Source organism: Ptychodera flava, chromosome 2 (genome assembly GCF_041260155.1).
Source record: "Ptychodera flava strain L36383 chromosome 2, AS_Pfla_20210202, whole genome shotgun sequence".
In the NCBI taxonomy this organism is placed as follows: domain Eukaryota; kingdom Metazoa; phylum Hemichordata; class Enteropneusta; family Ptychoderidae; genus Ptychodera; species Ptychodera flava.
In genome coordinates, this window is record NC_091929.1 from 4410621 (window position 1) to 4433298 (window position 22678).

General features: G+C 38.8%; 1 protein-coding gene across 1 annotated transcript; it reads left to right on the forward strand.

The window, feature by feature from the left end:
• The first annotated feature begins 549 nt into the window (after positions 1-549).
• Positions 550-1452, forward strand: LOC139123869 (uncharacterized). Its single transcript, XM_070690024.1, has one exon. The coding sequence runs from the start codon at positions 550-552 to the stop codon at positions 1450-1452; it is 903 nt and encodes a 300-aa protein (XP_070546125.1).
• The last annotated feature ends 21226 nt before the right edge of the window (positions 1453-22678 follow it).

Sequence of the window (22678 nt, forward strand, 5' to 3'; positions counted from 1 at the left end):
CTGTCGTGGCTCGATCTAATCTAGGACTTGTGGAAAAAAGATCAAAGATGTTCCAGTCCTTCGAATCGTTAGATGTTACATTTAAATCTGCAAATCAGCTTCTACGCATGGTCGCTGTTTACCGTCCTCCAAAATCAACGAAGAACAAGGCGACCGTAAGTGACTTTATCTCAGAGTTTTCCACTCTTTTGGAAACAGCCGTACCTTCCTCGGGCCATCTCTTAGTTGCTGGAGATTTTAATTTTCCATTTGAGAATACAAATTCTTCCGACACAAGTAAGCTGATCGACCTTATTCACTCAGTCGGCCTACAACAGCATGTCAAGATATCAACACACAGCAAAGGCCACACATTGGATTTACTTATAACACGATCATCAGAGCAATTCCTTCACTCCATCAGATCTGACGACTCGCTTAACTCTGATCATAGCTTATTTATGTTTTGGGCTGAATGTTCAACGATCACCCAACACCAAGGTAAAAATCTCACAACGTCACTTTCGTACGATGAACATTGACAGACTGATTGATATTATTTCATCCAAAATGACCGGTCGTCCACGCAATACCAACCCAGAGGATTTGTATGTTTATTTCCATGATGTTGCTACCGATGCTCTTGATACAGTCACCCCTGTCAAAAGCAAATCGGTCTTAAATAAAGTGCGTGCACCATGGTTCTCTGAGGATCTACTGACTTTGAGAAGAGAGGTTCGTCGACTGGAAATAAATTGGCGCAAATCACAGTTAGAAATCGATCGTCAAATGTTCGTATTAAAGCGCGTGGAATATTCAAGCCGCTGTGATGCAGTAAAATCAGCCAATCATCGGACTAGAATTGAAGACGCGGATAACAAGAAATTGTTTGCCATTGTTGCAGAACTATCGGATTCGAGAACAGGTTCATCCAACGCCATGCCAAACAACATCCCAATGAAAGAGATTCCATCAACATTCATGAATTATTTTGAAAACAAGCTGTCGAATTTTCGTGACAGGATTGGTGTACAACCGCACAGCTGTGAGATTGATGTACACAATGATGTAATGCCGACCCATACTTTAGCTCAATTTGACCCGGTGTCACCTGGGGATATAATTGCGTTAGTGAAACAGTCATCACCGAAATCCTGTGAGCTCGACATTCTACCACATGGAGTCTTGAAGAATTGTATACACATCTTGGCACCTTTCCTTGCGGATCTATTCAACAATTCGTTCACAACTGGCATCGTTCAGATTCATTTTAAGTCAGCGATAATTCGTCCATTGTTGAAGAAAAAATATCTTGATAAGAACATTCTGAAGAACTACAGGCCGGTTTCAAACCTCCCTTTCTTATCCAAAGTCCTCAAGCGGGCTGCTGTTCAGCAACTGAACCACCACCTCAATAAATTTAATCTTTTCACAACGTTTCAAGGCGCCTACCGTGCTAACCATAGCACATAAACTGCTCTCCTCCGTGTTCAAACTGACATAATGCTTGCATTGAATAACAAACATGATGTGATTCTCATCATGTTAGATCTATCAGCGGCACTCGACACAATTGATCATGAAATTATGCTTCAGAGACTACAATTTCGTTTCGGTATAACGGGCAAATGTCTATCTTGGTTTCGTTCGTACCTCGTAGATCATCAGCAATGCGTCAAGATCGGATCTGCATCATCCCCAATTTCTCGCATGAAATACTGTGTTCCGCAAGGATCTGTTCTAGGCCCCCTCTTGTTTACACTCTACACTGCACCTCTGGAAGACAGCTTCGTACACCATGGGATTGATCGCATGATATACGCGGACGATACGCAAATTTATGTCATCTGCTATAGACCTGACGATATTCGTAATAACATTGAACTCTGTGTCGACGACGTCCGCAGCTGGATGAAATCTAACATGCTCGTACTGAATGACAACAAAACTGAAGTTATTCACTTCTCATCACGCTTAAATCTGATGTGACAAAGCTAGACAGTCTGAGAATTGGTCAATGCGACATAATCCCTTCAGTTTCAGTCAGAAATCTTGGCATTACTTTAAGTCGGGATGGTAGCATGTCTGACCATATCAATATGTTGTGCAGAAATGGTTTCTTCTCTTTGAATAGAATAAGTAAGATTCGTAAACTTCTTGACAGATCTACAACTGAAAAACTAGTACATGCATTTGTGACTTCCCACTTAGACTATTGTAACAGTCTTTTATTTGGTATCCCTAGAGGACAACTCTACAGAGTGCTGCGGCGAGGTTAGTTTCTCGTACGCGCAAATTCGATCATGTCACACCCGTACTCAAAGATTTACATTGGTTACCGGTAGAGGCCCGCATCAGATTTAAAATTCTGTTGCTAACATTCAAAATTATCCATGGAAATGCACCTATTTATCTGAGAGATTTATTAGATTTATATGTACCAGCTAGAGACCTGCGATCACGTGACAAATTATGTTTAACCCAGCCCCGTGGCAACTTTAACAAGACATATGGACAGAGAGCGTTTTCAGTATGTGCACCCTTACTATGGAATGATTTGCCATTTGAAATTAAGACAGCCAGAAGTGTAGATAGTTTTAAGCGCAGTTTGAAAACTTACCTTTTTACTCAGTTTTATGTGTAATTTTCTGTTTTAATTTTCTAGTGTGGTTGTATTTTTAAATTATTTTATCCAGCTATGTACAATGTGCTGAGACGTATGTGTAGTGCATTTTAAACAATTTTTAATAATAATAATAATAATTGAGACAACACTATTACTTTCAAGTCAGTCTCATGATACAAAATACAAAAATTAATATCCGAATTTTGAGAGTTACAATTTTACACATTTCATGTAAGTCACCCTAAGGAACCTGGTTTGTAAATTTCGAAGCAATCAATCCAATTGTTTTGGAGAGGATACTTGGAATTTGAACAGTTAGTGGACGCCGCTGCATACAACAGACGACAGGCAACGACCTATCGGATAAGCTCTGCATTTAATACAGACAGTGTAGCTAATCTCACGAAAAGTCCCTAACTGAAGAATTCAACAAACATTTTTGTTTCTTTTGATTTCCTATTTGCTCATTTCTCGTAAGTGGGACTCTTGGGTTCATGCAAATTACTATTTGTATTTTGAACAATAGGAAATTTGTGAGATCAATTATCACACGCATGTATAGTGTACTCACCACAGCATTTATCATTGTCATCTTTTCTTTAACATCACATTTGATATTACATGCACCTGTGTGGAACGTTTTTATTGATCATTTTATTTACTTTTGCTAATATTGTAACCCAACAGATTGTCATAACAAAAAGGTAATTCGAATGTCATATTTGATAACATCAAAAATACATCGACATGCATATGTCTACTACAAACTATTAACGTTTGGACATCATAAGCAAATTGACTATCGCGCATCTCTGATTTGGGCGTGAACGGAAAATACACATAAGAAATTACCACCTTGTTATCAAATTGATCCCATAGAAAACACAAATGACTTGCATATTCATGCAAACTGTGATTATTATTGTGCCATGTTTTAAAGAAGTCGCCCAAGGCATGTCAGAGATATACAGATGCTGGAGTGGACGCATAGACACACGGACAGACTAAATAAAATCTACGAGTCACCTTGCCTTCGTCCTTGGGGACTATGAAGCAGTTGCAATTTGAATGTTAAAAAAGAAGAGCTAACATATACAAGTAAGTATTGAGCAGAGTTGAAAATTTCAATAAAAAAAATAAATACTCATTTTTTATGGTAAACGTGCGTTTAGAGTCAGCTGTATTTCACACTACATTCCAGGATTTCTAATATTTACTCATCATATTATCGCACACATTGAGCATACCTGTCCTCTTGTTTTGGTATAACAACACATCCTTCAGCAAGCAACAGCCGTGTTATGCAATCTCTGCAACTGATTGGGATATTTTTAGATCCACTGTCTGCGGGGCTTATCAAATAGGCTGATTTTTCCATCGTCCGTCAGTCTGTCGTCCTTCAATAATTGTCTTCTCTTCTGAAACTGCAAGTTCGATGGCTTTGAAATTTCATGTGCAGTTCACTTGAGGTGACCTCACTTAAGTTTGTTCAAATCCTGGTGAAATTTTCATATGTTTATTTTTGGGGCTTTTTTTGCTGTTTTTGGCAAAAAAAATCTTCTTCTATTAAACCGCATGTCTGATTGCTCTGAAGTTTGAAACGTGACTTACTTAGGGTTACTTCATTTAGATTTGTTAAAATCGTGCTGATATTTTCATATTTGTATTAAGGAAATTTTGTCATTTTGGGCAAAACATATTAAACAAATCTCTTCTTCAAAACTACAGGTCAGATAACTTTGATATTCGGTACATAGTTCCCTAGAGATGATCCATTTCAGATTTGTTCAAATTGTGCGGAAATATGCAAATTTGTATTTTTAAAGCATTTTTAGCTCTGCTATCAGCGACGCGGAGCTTATCAAATAGGTCGATTTTCTGTCATCGTCCGTCTTCCGTCAACGATTGCCTTCTCCTCTAAAACCACAAGTCCGATTGCTTGAAATTGTATATGCAGTTCACTTGGGGTGACTTCACCTAAGTTTGTTCAAATCGTGGTGAAATTTGCAAATTTCTATTTTGGGGCATTTTTTGTTGTTTTTGGTAAAAAATCTTCTCCGAAACCACTTGTCCAATTGCTTTGAAATTTTATGTGCAGTTTATTTAGGGTGACATCATTTGTGCAGATGTTCTACTTACATATGACTCAAAAGGAAGATAAGAATTGTTGCATATCACATTTTGTTTGTTGCATGTTTTATATTTTTGCGAAACGTGTTACTCTTTCAAGTCCTGACAAAAAATGCATTAAATGGAGATGCTGATGTGATTCTATATACATGCTGATTTTCGTTTGTTTTTATCTTTCAGGAATATTATTTTTGTCCTTCTAGGCCACTACAGGTCAACTTTCCCACAAGAAAGTTTTTTCCCCTAATTGCATGTCTTTGAATGCCATGTATTGGAAAGGATAAAAAAAATAATCAAAGGTCGGCTTATTGCATCCGTCTGCCTCCGTTTGGAGTTATTTTTCTGATTTACCGCAATTTTCACCGTTCATGTTCGCCCAAAATTTGTATTAAAAACAACAACATGACATTTATTTGGTCTGTACAACTTAAGAGACGCGTACTGATTAAAAAACTTCAATTTAGGACCCTTGTAGTGCAAAGGTAAACACTGTCAGACGGCTATTTTTGCGGGTACCAGTGTGCTGCGCGCGGTTATCAGAATATACAAATGCAAGTAAACAAGTTTTGTGAAGATAATTTAAAAATCTAAATGGTAGGATTTTCGTATATGACTCTAAGATCATTGTGCTATTTTTCACTATCATTGGTTAAGTGATAAGGAATTTGAATAGGCGAGGCGTAAGCATTCTGTACAGTACATTAGACGACATTGTTTTCTATGGGAAATCGAGGGGCTTAGCGACATCGTAAAATTAAAAAATGTCAGAAAAAACACAGTTGGTTTAACTTTTCCATTTCGCTTTATATTTCTTACAATATTACAGATTACACATCTCATGAAGGTTAACTAATACTCAATCGTTTTATTTATATATGTTTTGTAAGTTTTCTCATTTTTGTAAAACGACGAGTTCGAGATCGTTTGCTCTTTGGGCTGTGCTTTTGCCGTGACCTATTTTTGATTATGAAAATTATTGTTGAGGTATTTTCAGGCGTCCTTCTCCATGAAACTATTGCCAAAACATAATATAACAACATAAAAGGAAATGGATTCTTCGACTCATTCAACAATATTTCGTTGTGCAGCAAGGAAATTCGGCAAAATTTTCAATATTGCGCCGAAGCGTGATTTGACTCTTTGTACGCTTACTTGACGTATTTGTGGCGAAAAGTTGTATGGACTATTGTTTAACAAAATAGGGTCCTTTTGTCCCGCAGAGATGTTCAAAAGCAGTATTCTTTATTATTACATATGTACCACAGTTTACTCGCATCGAAGCGCGCGCGTACTACCGGTATTTGCACTGCAGTGCAATACCAAAAACATTATGCCATTCCTTTATGTTAATGAGTATTTACCAATGTTGACCCGGAACTATTTTTGTTTGTAAACACAAAAAATGTCGTCCACAAGATTTCATTTCATGTTGGTTCGTCGTACGATGGATGACATTACAGATAAAACACTACAACAAAGAAAATTGCATGTACTTATCGTAGTGTGAGGTCGATTTTTATAATCCAGAAGAGCAGGTTGTCATCAGCGAAGCAAAAACATTGACAACGGGCGACGTCGGCGCAGCCACGGTTACGTGTGGTTCGGTACACGGCACGGTACGCGGTGGCCGCGCCGCCGTGGGAACGGCGGCTGTCGTGTGTCGAACCACACGTAACTATTGGCGCAGCGGTGCCAATTAAACAGTTAACATTTTCAGAGACGTTTTGCCAGTAGTTTTCTCCCCGTGTGCAGTTTACTCTGTGCTTGTATGTGTGCCACGGTGAACACTGATATTTGATCGATTCGACAAGTTACGTTTGCCGTATCTTACTCTTGAAATTCCCGTAAAAATCTCTGAACTGTTATTTGTATCGATCATTGAGAAGAATTTCAAGCACAAAACGTGAAAAATTTACAAGCGTTCCATTTTCAAAGTTTTCTGTGTTTAACCTTCTATGGTAATGGTATATTGCTACCCATGTGCGAGCGATCGCGATCACAAGCAGAGTTCGAGCTCGCCGACGTTCCTCTGACGTCATCCTTGATAAAGAAGTAAACAATAGTTAAGCCAATCAAAATAGAGGGTGTGGCGGCGTTGACCAATGAAAAGTGAAAACTGATTTGATGCCTCATTACAGTGATGTCAATGTTGTTTAACGCCGCAGGGCTCGACTGAAGCTTTGATAGACAAGTAGTACGCACGACTAATCGTCGATTCTCTCGATGAATGATGCAAATAAAAGATAGAACATATGTAATAATAACAGAACCCCATGACCTGTGAGTGCAAGCGTCCGTACTAGCGGTATTTGCACTCGTGCTGCAGTGTATTCGGCTGTCCTTTCACGAGCGAACTGCCGCCGGATACACCGCAGCACGAGAGCAAATACCGCTAGTAGGGCGAGCTCGCACTCACAGGCCATGGGGTTCTGTCATATTATCTTTATGGGGCAATTCATAAGTTCCCGTGGTTTGAGCAGTGAATATGTGACGTCTGTATTTTTGCATTCTACACTTACCTACAAAAAGCAATAAATTAAGAATTCTCCTGAACTCTGTAATTGAATATGCTAATGTATAATTATACGAAACTTAAGCATGAGAATGAAAATAAAATAAAACATACAGCACTCACACCCGAAATACACCTAAAGAAAAACATTAAAAGTAATCTGATTAACATCTATAATCGACACAATAATTAAAGAACAGGCCAGCGAAGAGTCTTTAAGAAACACGTCTATGTATCAAATTGTGACTATGATAAATAAGTGAATGTCATTGTTTCTTACAATACGCCACATTAAGAGTACACTATACAATGCGTTAATAACGAAAAACCTATCAGAAATACACAATATAATAAAGAAATCTTTTAGAAGTACATAAATTTGTATATATGCAATTTTTCTCATTATATATATTGACCTGTATAATGTTCCAATAATCATTGTCATTTAATCGTTCAGTCTATAACTAAAGTGTTCAAACTGTATGCGTTACGTATAAACACTAGAATCGCAAAAAAACTTCGCTGGATGTTGTTTTTGACTTGAGAATAAAATCATACATTGTTAGACAAAATACACTATTACAACATGATTATGTCGCAGAGTTTAACAGGTGACAAGTTAATCAATGTGATTACAACTGTGTTTCAGTATGAGAGATATAATATATATATATATATATATATATATATATATATATATATATATATATATTATATATATACATATATATATATTAGATAGATAGATAGATATATGTGTGTGTATCTATCTATCTATCTATCTATCTATCTATCTATCTATTTATCTATCTATCTATCTATATGTATGTATGTATATACATGCAATATGATAAAATATGAAAGCTTTAAATGTCAGACAACTTATAACACATAAAAATTCCTGAATTTTGACAGAAACGCACAACATTAAACATGTTGACGATCACATATATCTATCTCTCAATCTAGTAAACACAATACGAACAGGATCTTGAACACAATAGAACAAAATTAGATATCCTAACTTCCAGAATGAAAGAACAAAGTTCCAGTGGGACAACATAGGAATACATACAATTTACCAATATACCACACAATTTATCCAATGAAGACGAACTTGAGGCAATAATCCAGAAAGGCTGGCAAACTTCCGAAATGCAGCGTCAAAGATTCGTAGTGTCTTACACAGTCTCTCCACTCTGGAGCACAGACTGCACTGACATGCAGATTACAGCCGCTTTGTCTCGCTGTGCCTAATCGGCTTGATACACAAGACAGTCAACCAGACAATACATACAAACAATCAAACGCAAAACCACCAATATATGCACGACGTGAAGAGTTGTTTTCCTCTCTCTCTCTCTCTCTCTCTCTCTCTCTCTCTCTCTCTCCTCTCTCTCTCTCTCTCTATATATATATATATATATATATATATATATATATATATATATATATATATATATGGAATATGATGAAATATGAAAGCTTTAATTGTCATCAGTTCAAGCAAATATTAGACTGTTTTAAATGCAATAATATGCACCAAAAGATCATGTTTGTCGTCCTTGTATGAATGAAATATAACCTCTTAAATATACGTTGCTATTAAAAATATCGAAGTGAGTCGATCGTAAATTGTACATTCAATCGCGACATTAATATACACATCAATGCAATTTAATCATGCTTAAGGAACTCAATCTAAAACAAAATGCTCAACAATAATGGTTGCTTAAAAGTTGAATAAACATGATAACAGGCATATGATCGGTAGTATATACACTAGAAAAGTTAATTCTAAATAAACATGTGTAGACTTTTTGCGTGTTTGAAATTATATAACCGGTAAAATCTTTCACCGGAAAGTAAATACAAGGAACAGCAGAGAAAGTTAGAATGATTACAAAGTAACTAATCAGCAACAGTACTTAGGCTTTCAAATCCGAACAAATTCCGTAAGCAGTTCATTGTGGAATAACAGTCAAGGAAATCGATTTTAAGGTAAACTGATTGTGATTCAAAGGAAAATGCAAAAGTGCAACCCTCTTGCTTGCTGGCGTACAAAGTTACAACAACAAGCTCCTTTGTTCTTAGCGTAGAGATTACAAATCACTCGTCGTTATCACATAAGGTGTAGACACCTTCAAAGCTACAACCTCGTTAGTTGTTTGTAATTAAAGGAAAGTTTACAGCCTGTCTAGAAAATTACAGCTGTTTGGGTAACCGCTTTCTAGCTATGCATTTATAAATGGTTGTGATTGTAGCTCATAGCTATCAGTCTGAGTCAAATTTCTTGTTTGATCATTTGCCATTCCTGTATTTGTTGACGAATTTTCATTTCTGCGTCTGGAGTATTCTTTCGAATATACATTTCTATCGAATGCCTTATTTCACTGATTCTATCTTCAAAGCGTTTAATTTTTTTCCCTCCCCTTCTGCTCTCAATTACTTTTGGTAAGATTGCTATTGCTGTTCCTAACATGGTTGAGATAAAGGGAGTTTGTTTGAATGACATGACCACAAAAAATACGAACAGCAGAAAAATAATGAGACAAAATAGTTTTATAAAAACCCTTGCAAGTTTAACTGGTATAGGGCTTATATCATTGCAAATATATGAAAACATGTCACGCGATATACATGGTCCCCAGCGCCAAGAGTTGATAATGGGAACACCTGTGAAAATCAGAATATCACTTGATTTTGATAATTTACAGTTCCCATTTATGTTTGTAACAAAACTTGCTTGGTGATTTCCAAATCGACTGCACTCATCATACGTACATGTCTTTAAGTCTTGATAATGTTGGGTTACTTCTCTATATGCTGTTAAAATATATGGACATAATAGCAATACAAGTCAAGTGTCCGGCCACGACATCTATGTTTAGTGTAAGACCCATCAATACATACGCACCAAATAATATAGGCGCACTGAAAGTCGGAGCGAGGAGAATTGGTTGTATAGACGGTAGAAACATCGCGAAATAAACCATGTATATCAGTACACAACTGTGCCGTTCTGGTCTTGGTAATACACGTGACAAAATGCATCTCAAGAGAAGTGGCATGAAAAAGACGAATATACCAAAACCTGAAAATACCAAAAAGGCAATAAACAGTAACAAAATCGGAGGCGCCACAAAAAAAAGAAAGAAAGGAAGTTTGCAACACCATTGATAAAATAAAATGATATTAGATTTATAAATCTGAAGAGACCATTTTGTACCTAATGACGATATATTATCATAAATATGTGCATCGATACAATTTCCTGCGCCCCGAAAACGTCCATAGATACGACTAATAATATCATCCATGGATAACTTAGAACAAAATGGCCATGGCAGCATGAACGAAAGTGTCTCATATTTTAGATTGAGACGTCTTAACTCATCTGCCATGCAGGGAAATTTATGAAATATGCATTGTAGTCCAAATTTATAACAAGAATATCTAATATAACAGATAATATGCCAGATATGACTGCAAGTACTACAAAAATGATGTACAAAGTTTTAGAATAGTGGAACTGAGAAAGGAATGTGGCAGTACCATGGTTGAAGGTTTTCTTTGCGTTATGTTCTTCCTCCTTGTCTTGGAAATATGTGAGCTGGAATATTAACAAGATCCACAATCCAATGGGGACAACCACAACACTATTGAAGAGGACGCGGAGAAGACGTGAGACTGGTACTCCAAACACTGTGCAAATTGTGTACGAACGTTGACAACAGCTTTGTCCATTGTCGTAACAACCATTTTGCGTTTCACAAGTTTGGCTTCTAAAGTGTAAACGATTTGTCCCATATTCGATGAAGCGAAGTATTTCACGAAAGCGTAGTCTAGATTGTTCACTGCAATCAATGAGGTCGCTGTTAAGGACAGCAATTTTGCGATTGTCCCGAGTTTCGAACTCTGCGCCAAAAGGAATATTATAAAACAGTAATTGCCAACCAATAAATGGCCCCAAATGTACGACATGAATAGGGAAACAAGGAACATTGTGTTTTTTGTCCAAGCTACCCATAGAGTGTCTGTTATATCTTCAAAATCACAGACTGTAGTATTCCCCATTGACTGTACTTTTAGATCACAGCAACATCTGTAACGGATACCTTTCTCAGCACGCAAAGTCGATGGTACATACCTAGAACAGATGCAGTTTTCCTCCTCCGCTTCTTCTTGAAAATCAATCACAGTAGCTAAAAAGTCTACACCAAGATCATATTTGCATAATTCAGAAAGAGAGGCTATATAATCTGTAGGCGTCGCATTTAGAAATTTAATATGAAGCGTCTTCACCTTCTTGTACAGTAAGCCAAGAGAAAAATATTGTGCCTCCTTCGGAAATCTGAGAAGAGATTTTCCGTATTCGTCATTCACCCAAATCCATTTCCACAAACCAAAGTTTTCGGTCAGATTGTACAACATCGGATTTATACCTTTATATTGTTGAAAATGTAACTGGAATATCACCATTTTAGCTCCATTTTGTTCCACAAACTCTCTGAATATCTTCTGCAGTTGTGACATCGTTTTGTCCGTGTATAGCGTTATGGAAGGACTTCCTGGTTGACGAGAACATTCAAAATGGAACTCATTGTTAGCATACTCCTTGTGGTTATTAACAATACCTTCATCGATTGCACCAGAAAATACAATACAAAATACATGATAACTGAGCAAAACAAATGGTACTCTCATAACCATGATGCTTGTTCAGTTACGGCTGTCAATTTGCTGTTGTCAACTAATGTTATTCTGAGATCTCAGTAGAAGCAGTGCGAGCTGTACATATGAACACCCTAATGAAATGTTGTTACCCATATATTGAACTAACGATATTCAACATTATTTTAGCCAATCCAAATTTACCGAAATGAGTGATAACAATATCAGCCTATCACAAATGTTCACACGCCCATATTAAAATATCTTGTCATTTAGTTTGTCTGTCAAAGTGATAGAACAAAGAATATTAGCTCCTCAATGTTTCTGTTCTTGGAAGAAGAGAACGAATGACATATACTGTACTATTGGTATGATTTGATCATATTTGGGGATGTAAGTATACTGTTATATTAACTGTAGCACCAACTTCTCAACATTTGCTTTTGATTGCAGATGCTTGAAATGTTATACAAATTCATCCAATGTTAACGATAAACCCAGATAGATTAATCGCATATGTTTGATTAAGTTAAGCATACTAAATATACGTTGGTAACACAGACAATGTACTAGAGATAAGCCATAAGGTATGATGCATTATTTGAGCCAGTATTCATTAACCATAAACGTTACGTATCAACATGCTACAATTATTCACACGTTAATAATTACAAGTCATAATATGTTCTTTTATCTCTTGACAGCCACCTGCATAAAGATCAGTACATGCCGCGCAAGTTTTTCGGCTCATACTTTACTGGGTTTAAGATAGCACGATTGGAACTTATTTGGGATAATTGGATGTTGCTATTCTTTTTAAGTTACACACTTGTTGTTATGAGTAATTTGTAATATTGCAACATTCAGCTATAGGGCACCTAACACTTTTGAGAAATTTAAAGAAATATGAAGATCCAATTATCTCAAACTAATTTCAATCGTGTTAGATCTATATTTCAACAAATTTCAAGATATTTAACCATTATTGGTGTTGTTACTTCCAAACACCAAAGACAGCTCAAAACGTAGGAATCTGCATATGCCTATCAAGTAAATATCTCGTACACACGTGTTTATCATTTGTGTTTCATTATCTAAATACTAAATTCAGTTTATACCGACTTCCAATGATTTTCTATTATTCCCTTGCATTTATCCTAGTATGTTGTTCAGCAAAGACATAAGCCAGATTTTAGCTTATGTAGTAACAAACATACACGACACATTGCCCTATCAAATTGGGATACAGTGTAGCTTTGATTGCTACTTGAGACCACTGACACAGGTAACACCATAAAGGTCACGATATCTCCTGGAGCAAACTGCCAACGCGATCAAAAGGCACACCAAAGGTCTACGGTCAAGTTATCACCAGCTGAATGACCTGCCAATAAGATAACTTTGTCCTTCTCTTTCAAATACGTAAGGCTTGTTTTAAGAGGATACAGTACTTTGACATTGGAGGCTAACATTGTACATTCTATTTTGGCGCAATCTTAGTGTTACATACGGATCACAACATTCAGTCGACAGTGGCAGGTTTGAACAGGTTTAGCGGTCGTGTATAACGTCAATGCAAGATAACACGACATGGTTTAGACTTGCCAAAAAGTCTTAAGGAAAACAAATATCAAAATAGAGTAATTTGAAGTAATAAATTTCATCAGACTATCGCTTTAGTGGTGACGTTATTGCAAAATTTAAGTTACATATTTTGCCATACTGTCACTAATAGCTTTGTGTATGATATCGACCTCTTTTTTCGGCCTTTGTCCAGGAGGAGGGCCTGTATGTTTCCAAATTACGCAGCGTGAAAAACAGTGCTCCCTCAAAAGTAATTGCAAAATATCAAGCGACCTTCCTCAATTTTCATGCCAAAACCGATGACTTTCCCCTTGCGCGTCATAGACCATATTCCCCTACGTGTCACAGTGCATATCACTTATACCGTTAACATGTAGTTACTCATTCGACCTCTGAACTTTCAGCGAATACCTTTTACTCCGTATTAATCAATGCAACTGTGTAAATTTGATAATTGTTGGTACGTATTATTCTGAATCTATGCAAAACATTACGCTTACAGATCGCATAAAGTTTCTCTGCGTTAGGTTATTGCTGTCCTGACTTCTCTAGAACTCACGTGCTGCTTTTAAGTATAGTCTGCTGCTTTTTCTTGCTTCGATTTATTAATTTTGAACGATTATTTCCAGTAAAGATTATGAATTCAGGAGAATACCCTTTCGTGACTACAGTTTTTTTGAGCTGATGGTTGACGGCGAAGTTCTCGGGCATGCCACTGACAGGTGATAGCGTTGTACTTTGACTAAAACAGAGCTAAAATGAGCATTCCATAAAGGTTTCAAAATCCCAAGGACATACACTCTGATACTGGTGCGCTTGTTTGGGTAGTTTCCGGACACCCAAACACTCACATGCTGCCAACTTTCCGAATGGACAGTAGTAACGGATCAAGGGAGGTGCTGGAAATGGGCAGTTACAAATACTTTGTACGGATAGTATCCTTAGCAGGGAAAAAGAGGGTTTAAATGGCAACTTAAGGGAAAAATAGGAAATAATTAGGAAACCACCGAGAGTACAACAGTCGAACAGCGGTCCTGACCGTTGTAGAAGTACTAACTTGAATTTTGACTCTACATGGCTGTAAAAAGTAGAGAGACCACATGGTCTAAGTAAAAGGTTGATCGGGAAGCGAAGCTTATTTGGTAGTTCACGGATTTGTCGTTTGACGAGCTGCCGATTGGAATTTTCAGTCATTTTGCCAGTTTCAGTAAGTTTTCTTTGAAAGTTACATGAAACTCGGGAAATTTTATGACAACCGATATTTTCCTTGGTACTCTACGGATAATGAAGTGCAAATGAAATGACGATCGTCTTCAGCAGTTTACAATTTAACGAATGTCTCTCCAAACAAAATATTGGCACGATCAACAGATTCAATTTCTTACTTGCTCATTTAAATTTGCAATTATTACGGCGACACGGGAATTTTGTGCGTACCCATAGTGAAGAATAAGGATCGTTGTTTACCGCACATTTTTCGTTTAAAGCAGGACACTATATGATGGCGTCAGCTATGAAAGCAGTGTGCATCATGCTTGACAATTGCCACAAACTGATCGATCATTAACTTCAGAGAGATTTATGACTAGTGTAATAATATACTTGCTTGTCTTATGTTCTGTGATAAGAATTGAGTTATTGAATAATATTAAAGGACCAGTTGACCAATTGGAACACTATTCAGGGGAGAGAAAATCCATGCGTCTGAAATGAAAATTATACAAGTATTCATGATCCACGTTCTGTGAGGAAAGGATTGTTTGCATGTGGTATCAAACTTTTAGTGTTCAGTGTAAATAAAAAAACAGACAGTAAATGTATCAAAAGAGTAGAGAGGAATTTCTATGTATTTGCTTTTGCTATATATGATGCGTAACACATTATGGAATAGTAAGTGACTTGAATATTACAAATATGTACTTAACAGGAGAAAATATTTGAGAACATATATTAGCCGAACGGAAGTTACCCGGTTGACTATTTACTATTTATGACTCAAGCATATGAAATTTTGACCATCGAGAAGGTGAGTTAAACTTATTCCGTATTCCAATGCCTATATATGACCTGCCTGTTCAACACTGCATCATCATATAATGTAATTTGACCATAGACATACAGCCAATCAATGAAATAGTTTTTAATGTAAACTGAATTGTGGGAGGATTATATTTGTCCTTAATTAAGTTTGGATAGCATAACCTTTTTGTGTCGCTCTCCCTACATACCATGAGGACCTTGCATCACCCTGTATCAATGTCAATGCAAGGCACGCCGTACCACTTACCATATGGTATATAATTTAATTTTGTAATATCTATACATGATGAGATATTTCAAGTACCATCAGTAGTATACAATTGCACTGGACAAAACGCTGGATATACGTTCAGTATATTTACGTATATTGACGTATATGGAACACAATACTAATTGTACACGTATACATAACGTCTATCTTTGTATATGGAACATTTCAATACGTTGACATGCGTAGAGTATATCTATGGATATCATGAGTATACGTAATGAAGATCTTTGCACACTCAGTGTACATTTTAGTTTTGCATTTCATTAGTATATGTACGTGTATACTTGACATATTTGACACATGTACAGAGTCAGTATATGTCTATTATATTCTTTTATTCAAACATTTTGCCCAGTGTTGGGGTTCTGTAACCACTACCCCAGTGTAGGACTCTTAAATCGACAAATAGAGGCTCCTGATCCCAAAAAATTCAAAAACCAAGGATCACTTGGCTCAATGAAGCACGTACCCCACCTAAAACGGGTGCGATTCTGCACCATTTAGGGGATGAGTGCGTTGTTTCCATGGTTGGAATTGATCATTCATTTTAACTATCAGCTAAGGAGCTACCAGCAGCAAAGGGGCTACGTACCCACCAATCACTTAGAGGAACTACTCAATAGGTATTGAACGATCATTTGGAGAGAAGCAGCAAAGGAGGTATCCACTCATCAGGATGCCCCTTGAGGCCATGCCTCCGCGACCTCTCCCAATGGAGAGGATATTAATGGGAATATCCTCACCTTCATTTGCACATATTTTATCATTAGGACCCTCCTGCGGAAATTGAACATTGGTGTTGCCCAAAGGTATCGTCTCCGAGCTTATCCCTGAGTTTCCTTTGAAGGTGTACAACCCAAGATCAGACTGAGACTCACTGTAGAAAGAGGAGACCATGGCATCCTAATGTTTCACTTCGTGATGAGGGTCCTCCTTAGGCTTGACAAACCAGATAAATTTCAAGATTACCAACAGCCTCTGTTCGCGTCAAGCAAGTGGTACCCCTACAGGCCAGTGAGATTGATCAGTCACTGGACGTTGCCCTACCCATCTCCTGGAGATGTTGGAAAAGTGAAGACAGAGGGCCTCCTGCTAGGTGGTTGAGAGAGTTGGACGTCAATAGAAACCAGACCCCCAGAGGCAGCTCTTACATTGCACTACCTGCAGCCCTCAGAAACAAGAAGGCAATCAACAAAGTGAAAAACAAAGACGACAACTGCTGATGCTCCACCTGTGTCAAATACATTAAGTATACACGTATGTATACTAATGTAATGCGTAAGCTCAGAGTACACTTGGTGTGCAAAGATCAGCATTACATATATTCTTGATCTGCATAGAAACACACTATGCATATCAAAGTATTGAAATGTTCCCTATACAAAGACATATTTTATGTATACAATTAATATTGTGTTCCATATACATCAATATACGTAAATATACTGAACGTATATCAAGCATTTTGTCCAGTGGTACCTTATCAAGGATGGGTTACACAAGGCTTTCAATGGCATCAATATCTAACCCACTGTCCAAGATTGGAAAAAATTGAGAGACAGAGAGGTCTGGTAAGATTTGTCTTTGGCTGGGACAAAGGCAGTGTCACTGCCTTCCATATCACCAAGAAACCCAGGGAAATGACCAGGAGTTATGTTATGTTGATTGAGGTGGTTTTGAAATCCCACTGCACCCACGGGAAGGACCTCAACCAGCTGCTGTATAAAGGACCTCAACCAGCTGCTGTACGACCAGACAAAGCACAAGGAGTGCAAACACTTCTGCGTACGCTGCCTTCATGGGTACACCAGGCAGGACCTGCTGGAGGCCCACAAGCCTGAGTGCCTGGGGATTGGGAAGACAGCTGTGAGGGTCAAGATGCCAGAAGAGGGCAAAACAAGCTCGCCTTCCAGAACCACCACAAGCAGCTCCCAGCCCACTTTGTGATCTATGCTGACTTCGAGGCCCTGATCATTAAGGTGGAGGGCCCGAGCTCAACCCCACAGCCAGTAACACCCAGTAGTCCCTGAATCTTGGCCCCGCAGCTTTTGCTACGTTATCGTGTGCAGTAATGGCACACGAGATCAGAAGGCCTAACCCAGCACAGCATGTCTTTAGAGCTGTTCGAAAAGAGGTGCGACGAATCAAGGAATTTCAGGCCACCCAAAGACCTGCAATGACCCTAGAAGGCTGCATGGCCAATCGTTCTGCCATGACCTGCCACATGTGCCACAAGCCTCTCACCAGAAATTCTGTCCATGACCAGTGCCACATCACGGGGCAGTACCGAGGTGTGGTCCACAACGCTTGCAAGCCTAAGCTGCAGTGACCCCCAAAACCACAATCACACCAGTCGTCTTCCATAATCTGCAGGGCTATGAATCCCAATAAGCCAAAGAAACGAGGTTCTTGAAGATTTTCACGCTCATTTTCTCCTTTTCTACGGGATCCTCCTCTATCCCTTCCACAGGAGATGAGGCCTTGGGTAGCCTGCTTCCTTCAACACGTCCTGCACGTGTTTGACCATTGCTTCTATTCTTTGCACAAATATAATTGTGCAGCAGTATATTTTGTACCGAAAGAAGCCAATAAGGAGCCATAGCACAAGCAGGGCCACTGCCATGAGGGGATTCACCTCTTTAGCTTGTGCTGATGCTTGTTTTGATAAACTCTGTACGGGCGCATGAACAAGGGGTTCTCAACAAAAGCATTGACGCCATTATTGTAGCCAAAATTCATTTCGGCTGTGGCTTACTGCAGCTTGTTGATGTACTCTGCAACACTTCCAGTGATTATCAGCATCTTGCTTGGCATCAGCAGCAGAGCCAGCAAAACCACCATGTCCAACTTCACTTTGGTGGTGTCAATCGTGTCTCCCCAACCTCAGTAGCTGGTGACTTTGTCCGGGTTGGCAATTTCATCTTCAAGAAGAACACCTAGCTGTTCCCGTGCCTGTTCTGCACCTCCTGTCCCACCAATGATGGTGCTCTTGACGCTGGTTTGGGTCCAAAGAATGCAGTAAACATATAGGCCTCGATGCTTTTGTTCAGTCTGGCCGTGCCTGCCTGTGTCAATCTGCTGCCCGCATCCCTGCCACCCCCCACAGGGACAAACCACTTGTACTGTCCTTCTGCCCCATCATTTCTGAAGAAATAGTAGTGGGCCCTCTTGCTGTCTGGGCTGGTATGTTTGTGTTTTATGGCCGAACAAGTCCTTGGTGTAGAAATATTTGCTATCGGGGCTGATGAAAAAAGTCCGGGCCATTAAACTTTGTTACTTTGCTCAGCAAGAGGCCACTGTTGGTGACATACGTGTTGCCGTTGACAAGGCCCGTGTTTGACCCCTGCTGGTGTGTGACCATTGACAAGGCCCCTATATGACCCCTCCTTCAAAAGAGCTATGTAACTAACCTTAATGTAGGTGTTGTTCCAAACCTTGAAAGCATCGTCGTCAGGCAGGGCAACCCAAATCTGATGGTGAATGTGCCTGGTGGTGAAATTTACATGGTAATGGAGGAGAGATCTGATCTCAAGGTGAGGGTGGATGCAAACAAGTAGTCTTGGAATGTTACACCATAACCGGCTGTGGTGCACCAAACAGTAAAGTTAACTGCTGGGCCAGTATTGGTATGTGAAGGCCGGCCAACCAAGCCTTTGTCTCCTTTGCATTCCAGTTGGCAATGATATTCTTCTTGAATATGTCTCTGGGGTGTGTTATGAGCTTTTCTGTTTTTGTCGTATAGATTTCGAGCCCTGTAGGTAAAACCATGAGATCGCCTACAGGTGCTGCTCGCACCTCATCTACCGCAGGGACCACTGGGCGCATATCCTTGTTAAGCTTGTAACTTTCTGGGTAACCGGCCATCCTGCCTGTATATATTTTAAAGTATTTACCGCCAGGGTGGCCGCGGGCCACTTTTCCTCAGTATGGCTGTTGAGCCTGTACTGCTGTATATACCTTTCAAGAGGTGGGGATGAGGCTCTGCCACTTCTGAATCTCTAGTAACTCTGAGAAAATTTCTTGATAACACCGAGTCTGGGTCGTCCAGCACTTGCTGGATGGGCACACATCACTCTGTCTTATTTCTTTGAGCAGCTGTTTTTACCGGAAGTAGAACACTATGTATTTTTCTCTTTTCCTTGCCAGTGCTTGTCTTGATGACCTCGACGACAACACAAGAAAGGGCAACTGCCCCAACGGCTGCCAATAGGGGAGTAATGATGGCAGCCAGCGTACTGCGCACTGCTGATGAGCATGCCTTTTGTGATGTTCAGGCCCATATTGATTTGGCCAATCAACTTGTAACTGTGCCGGAAATAAGCAGCAGCTGTTTTTTCAACAAAATCAGCCAGCCTGGTGGCGTCTGTATAGACTTAAACATGCCTTATGGTTTTTTATCATATACCTACATTCACGTGCCTATGTAAAGCCATGGGGGGAAGTGCTCTAACTTCCATACTGAGGAAAAGTGGCCTGCGGCCACCCTGGCGGTAAATACTTTAAAATATATACAGGCAGGATGGCCGGTTACCCAGAAAGTAGGGTTACGCCTGCGCCATGTAAATTGACAGGTGGTCTCGTGTGTCATTCGCCAGATATCGGTCAAGTTGTACTCATCACAAAGAAGATCAATTTCACGGCGCGAATCGCGATGGGAATCTTTTGTACGCCCAGCAGTATCACTATCGAGATCTCTGACAACATTCCAATCCCCAACGACAATAACTGAATCGTTACCTATCATGTCGATCTTCTCTTTGATATTTACAAAAAACGTAGGGTCATCCTCATTGGGACCATACAAACAAACTAAAGTAAAACGAAATCCTTCAGCTGTTAAGTCAAGAAGAATATAACGCCCGTTTTGATCACTCTCTTCAAAATGAACTTGAAACTCAAAATTATTTTTGAGCAGTACCATCACACCTCTGCTATTACTGTCACCTGCACTAAAGTAAACAGGTGCACCCCATTCTAGGCGCCACTTGGTAAAATCGTTTTCTGAACAGCCACTATGGGCAAAAAGGGCCTTAAATTGTTCAGTACAGCGCCCCCGCCGGACAACGCTTTGGCTGGTTGCTAGTGACGACAGCGAACATTGTATCAATTTCATTTCAATAAAATATCGATCGAAATCTGCTCGCCTGTCGCTCGTATTTTCAGGTTACGTCATGAATTTTTCCATGACAGCCCGTATATATTGACTTATGTACCATAAAATCAACGTATCTGTTGTTTTCTTCCACTCAAATTGAATCGAAGACAGTTTGTTTAGTTTTGGTGATACTTTTATGTCTCAGCATATTTTGGCGCTCTTTGGACAAGTTTGGCACCATGCGATCCGCGGGTATGCAACACAACATTGTATCAATTTCCAACAAAAGAATATCGATCGATTACGTTCACAACACGTTCACAGTGAACACTCTACACCAGTTCGCCTCCGTTCCGTGTTATTTTTACCAATATAATGCAAAGTTAATGATTCATAATCACCCAAATTTTGTATAAAAGACAACAACTTGACAGGTATTTGGTCAGTACAATTTAGGAGACACTTGCTGATTAATTTGCGTCAATTTCAGACCCTTGTTCTGCACATGTAAACGCCGTCAGATCGCCATATTATTGACGGCAACAGTATATTTCAGTGATCAGAATAAATAGAATGGCAATAAAACAAATTTTACGAAGAAATTCAAAAATCTAAAACGATACGATTTTTGCTTATAAGTCAAAGGATCACCGTGCCAATTTTCATCATCATTGGTTCAGAATTGAAAAATTTGAACCGGCGAGAAGTGTGCAATCTGTTCGGTCGATCGGACGCGCATAAACGCCATTGTTTTCTATGGGAATCGAGCTTATTTGGCACATCGTAAAATGAAAAATACATCTGAAAAAACCCGCCGGATCAAATTTTTCATTTCGCTGTTATTTCTCACAATATTTGAGATTAAGCATCTCATGAAGGTTAACTAAAACTCTATGGTTTTAGTTTTTTAAATTTCTCTCTTATTTTTATGAAATGACGAGTTTACGATCGTTTGTGCTGTTGGCCGTGTTTTCGCCTATTTTTGCATAGAGTATTTTCGCTTCGGTATTTTAAGAATTCCTTCATGAAATTATTGCCGAAATATCATAATGGACAGAGGAACATATGAGGAAATGGAATCTGCATCTCTTTCCTGAATATTTAGCTGTGCGGCTAGGAAATTCGGCGAAGTTTTCAACATTACGCGGAAGCTTGATTTGGCTCTCTTTACGCTCATTCAGCGTATGTGCGGCAAAAAATTGTCACACTTTGAGTGAACAATATAGAGGCCATTTTGCCCACAGTGGCAGTGGGTTTCTTGCAAACAAAAAATGGAGGCGTCTTTTTTACGTAACCAATTCATCACGTCTTTTCTTTTGGACGTGTCACGCAAACCACGTACATTTAAAGAAATAATACTCAAGTTATGACTCATAAATTACATGTGTTAAAGTTTGTTTGCGATCATCACAATTAAACTGTGATTGTAATTGGCATGAACTAGAAAAATAACTTCTATTTCTTGATACAATGCTAGTGACAATAAAGAAATTTAAACCCAACATGAAAAAAACAAGCAAGAAAACGAGCAGCCAAAAAAAAAAAAACCCAAAAACCGCAGCAAACAAAAAAACCAAGGGGAAAAAATAAAAAACAAAAGACGAGGGCACAGAAGCACAGAAAACAGGACGCAAGCAAAGAAGAAAGCAAGATATTAGCTGAACAAGCTCTTGACATGCGTCATTCTCAAATTACTGTAGCCAATGACTAAAAACTGATATAAGGAAATAGTCTGATACTCATTTTCAATGATTCCTTACACATTGA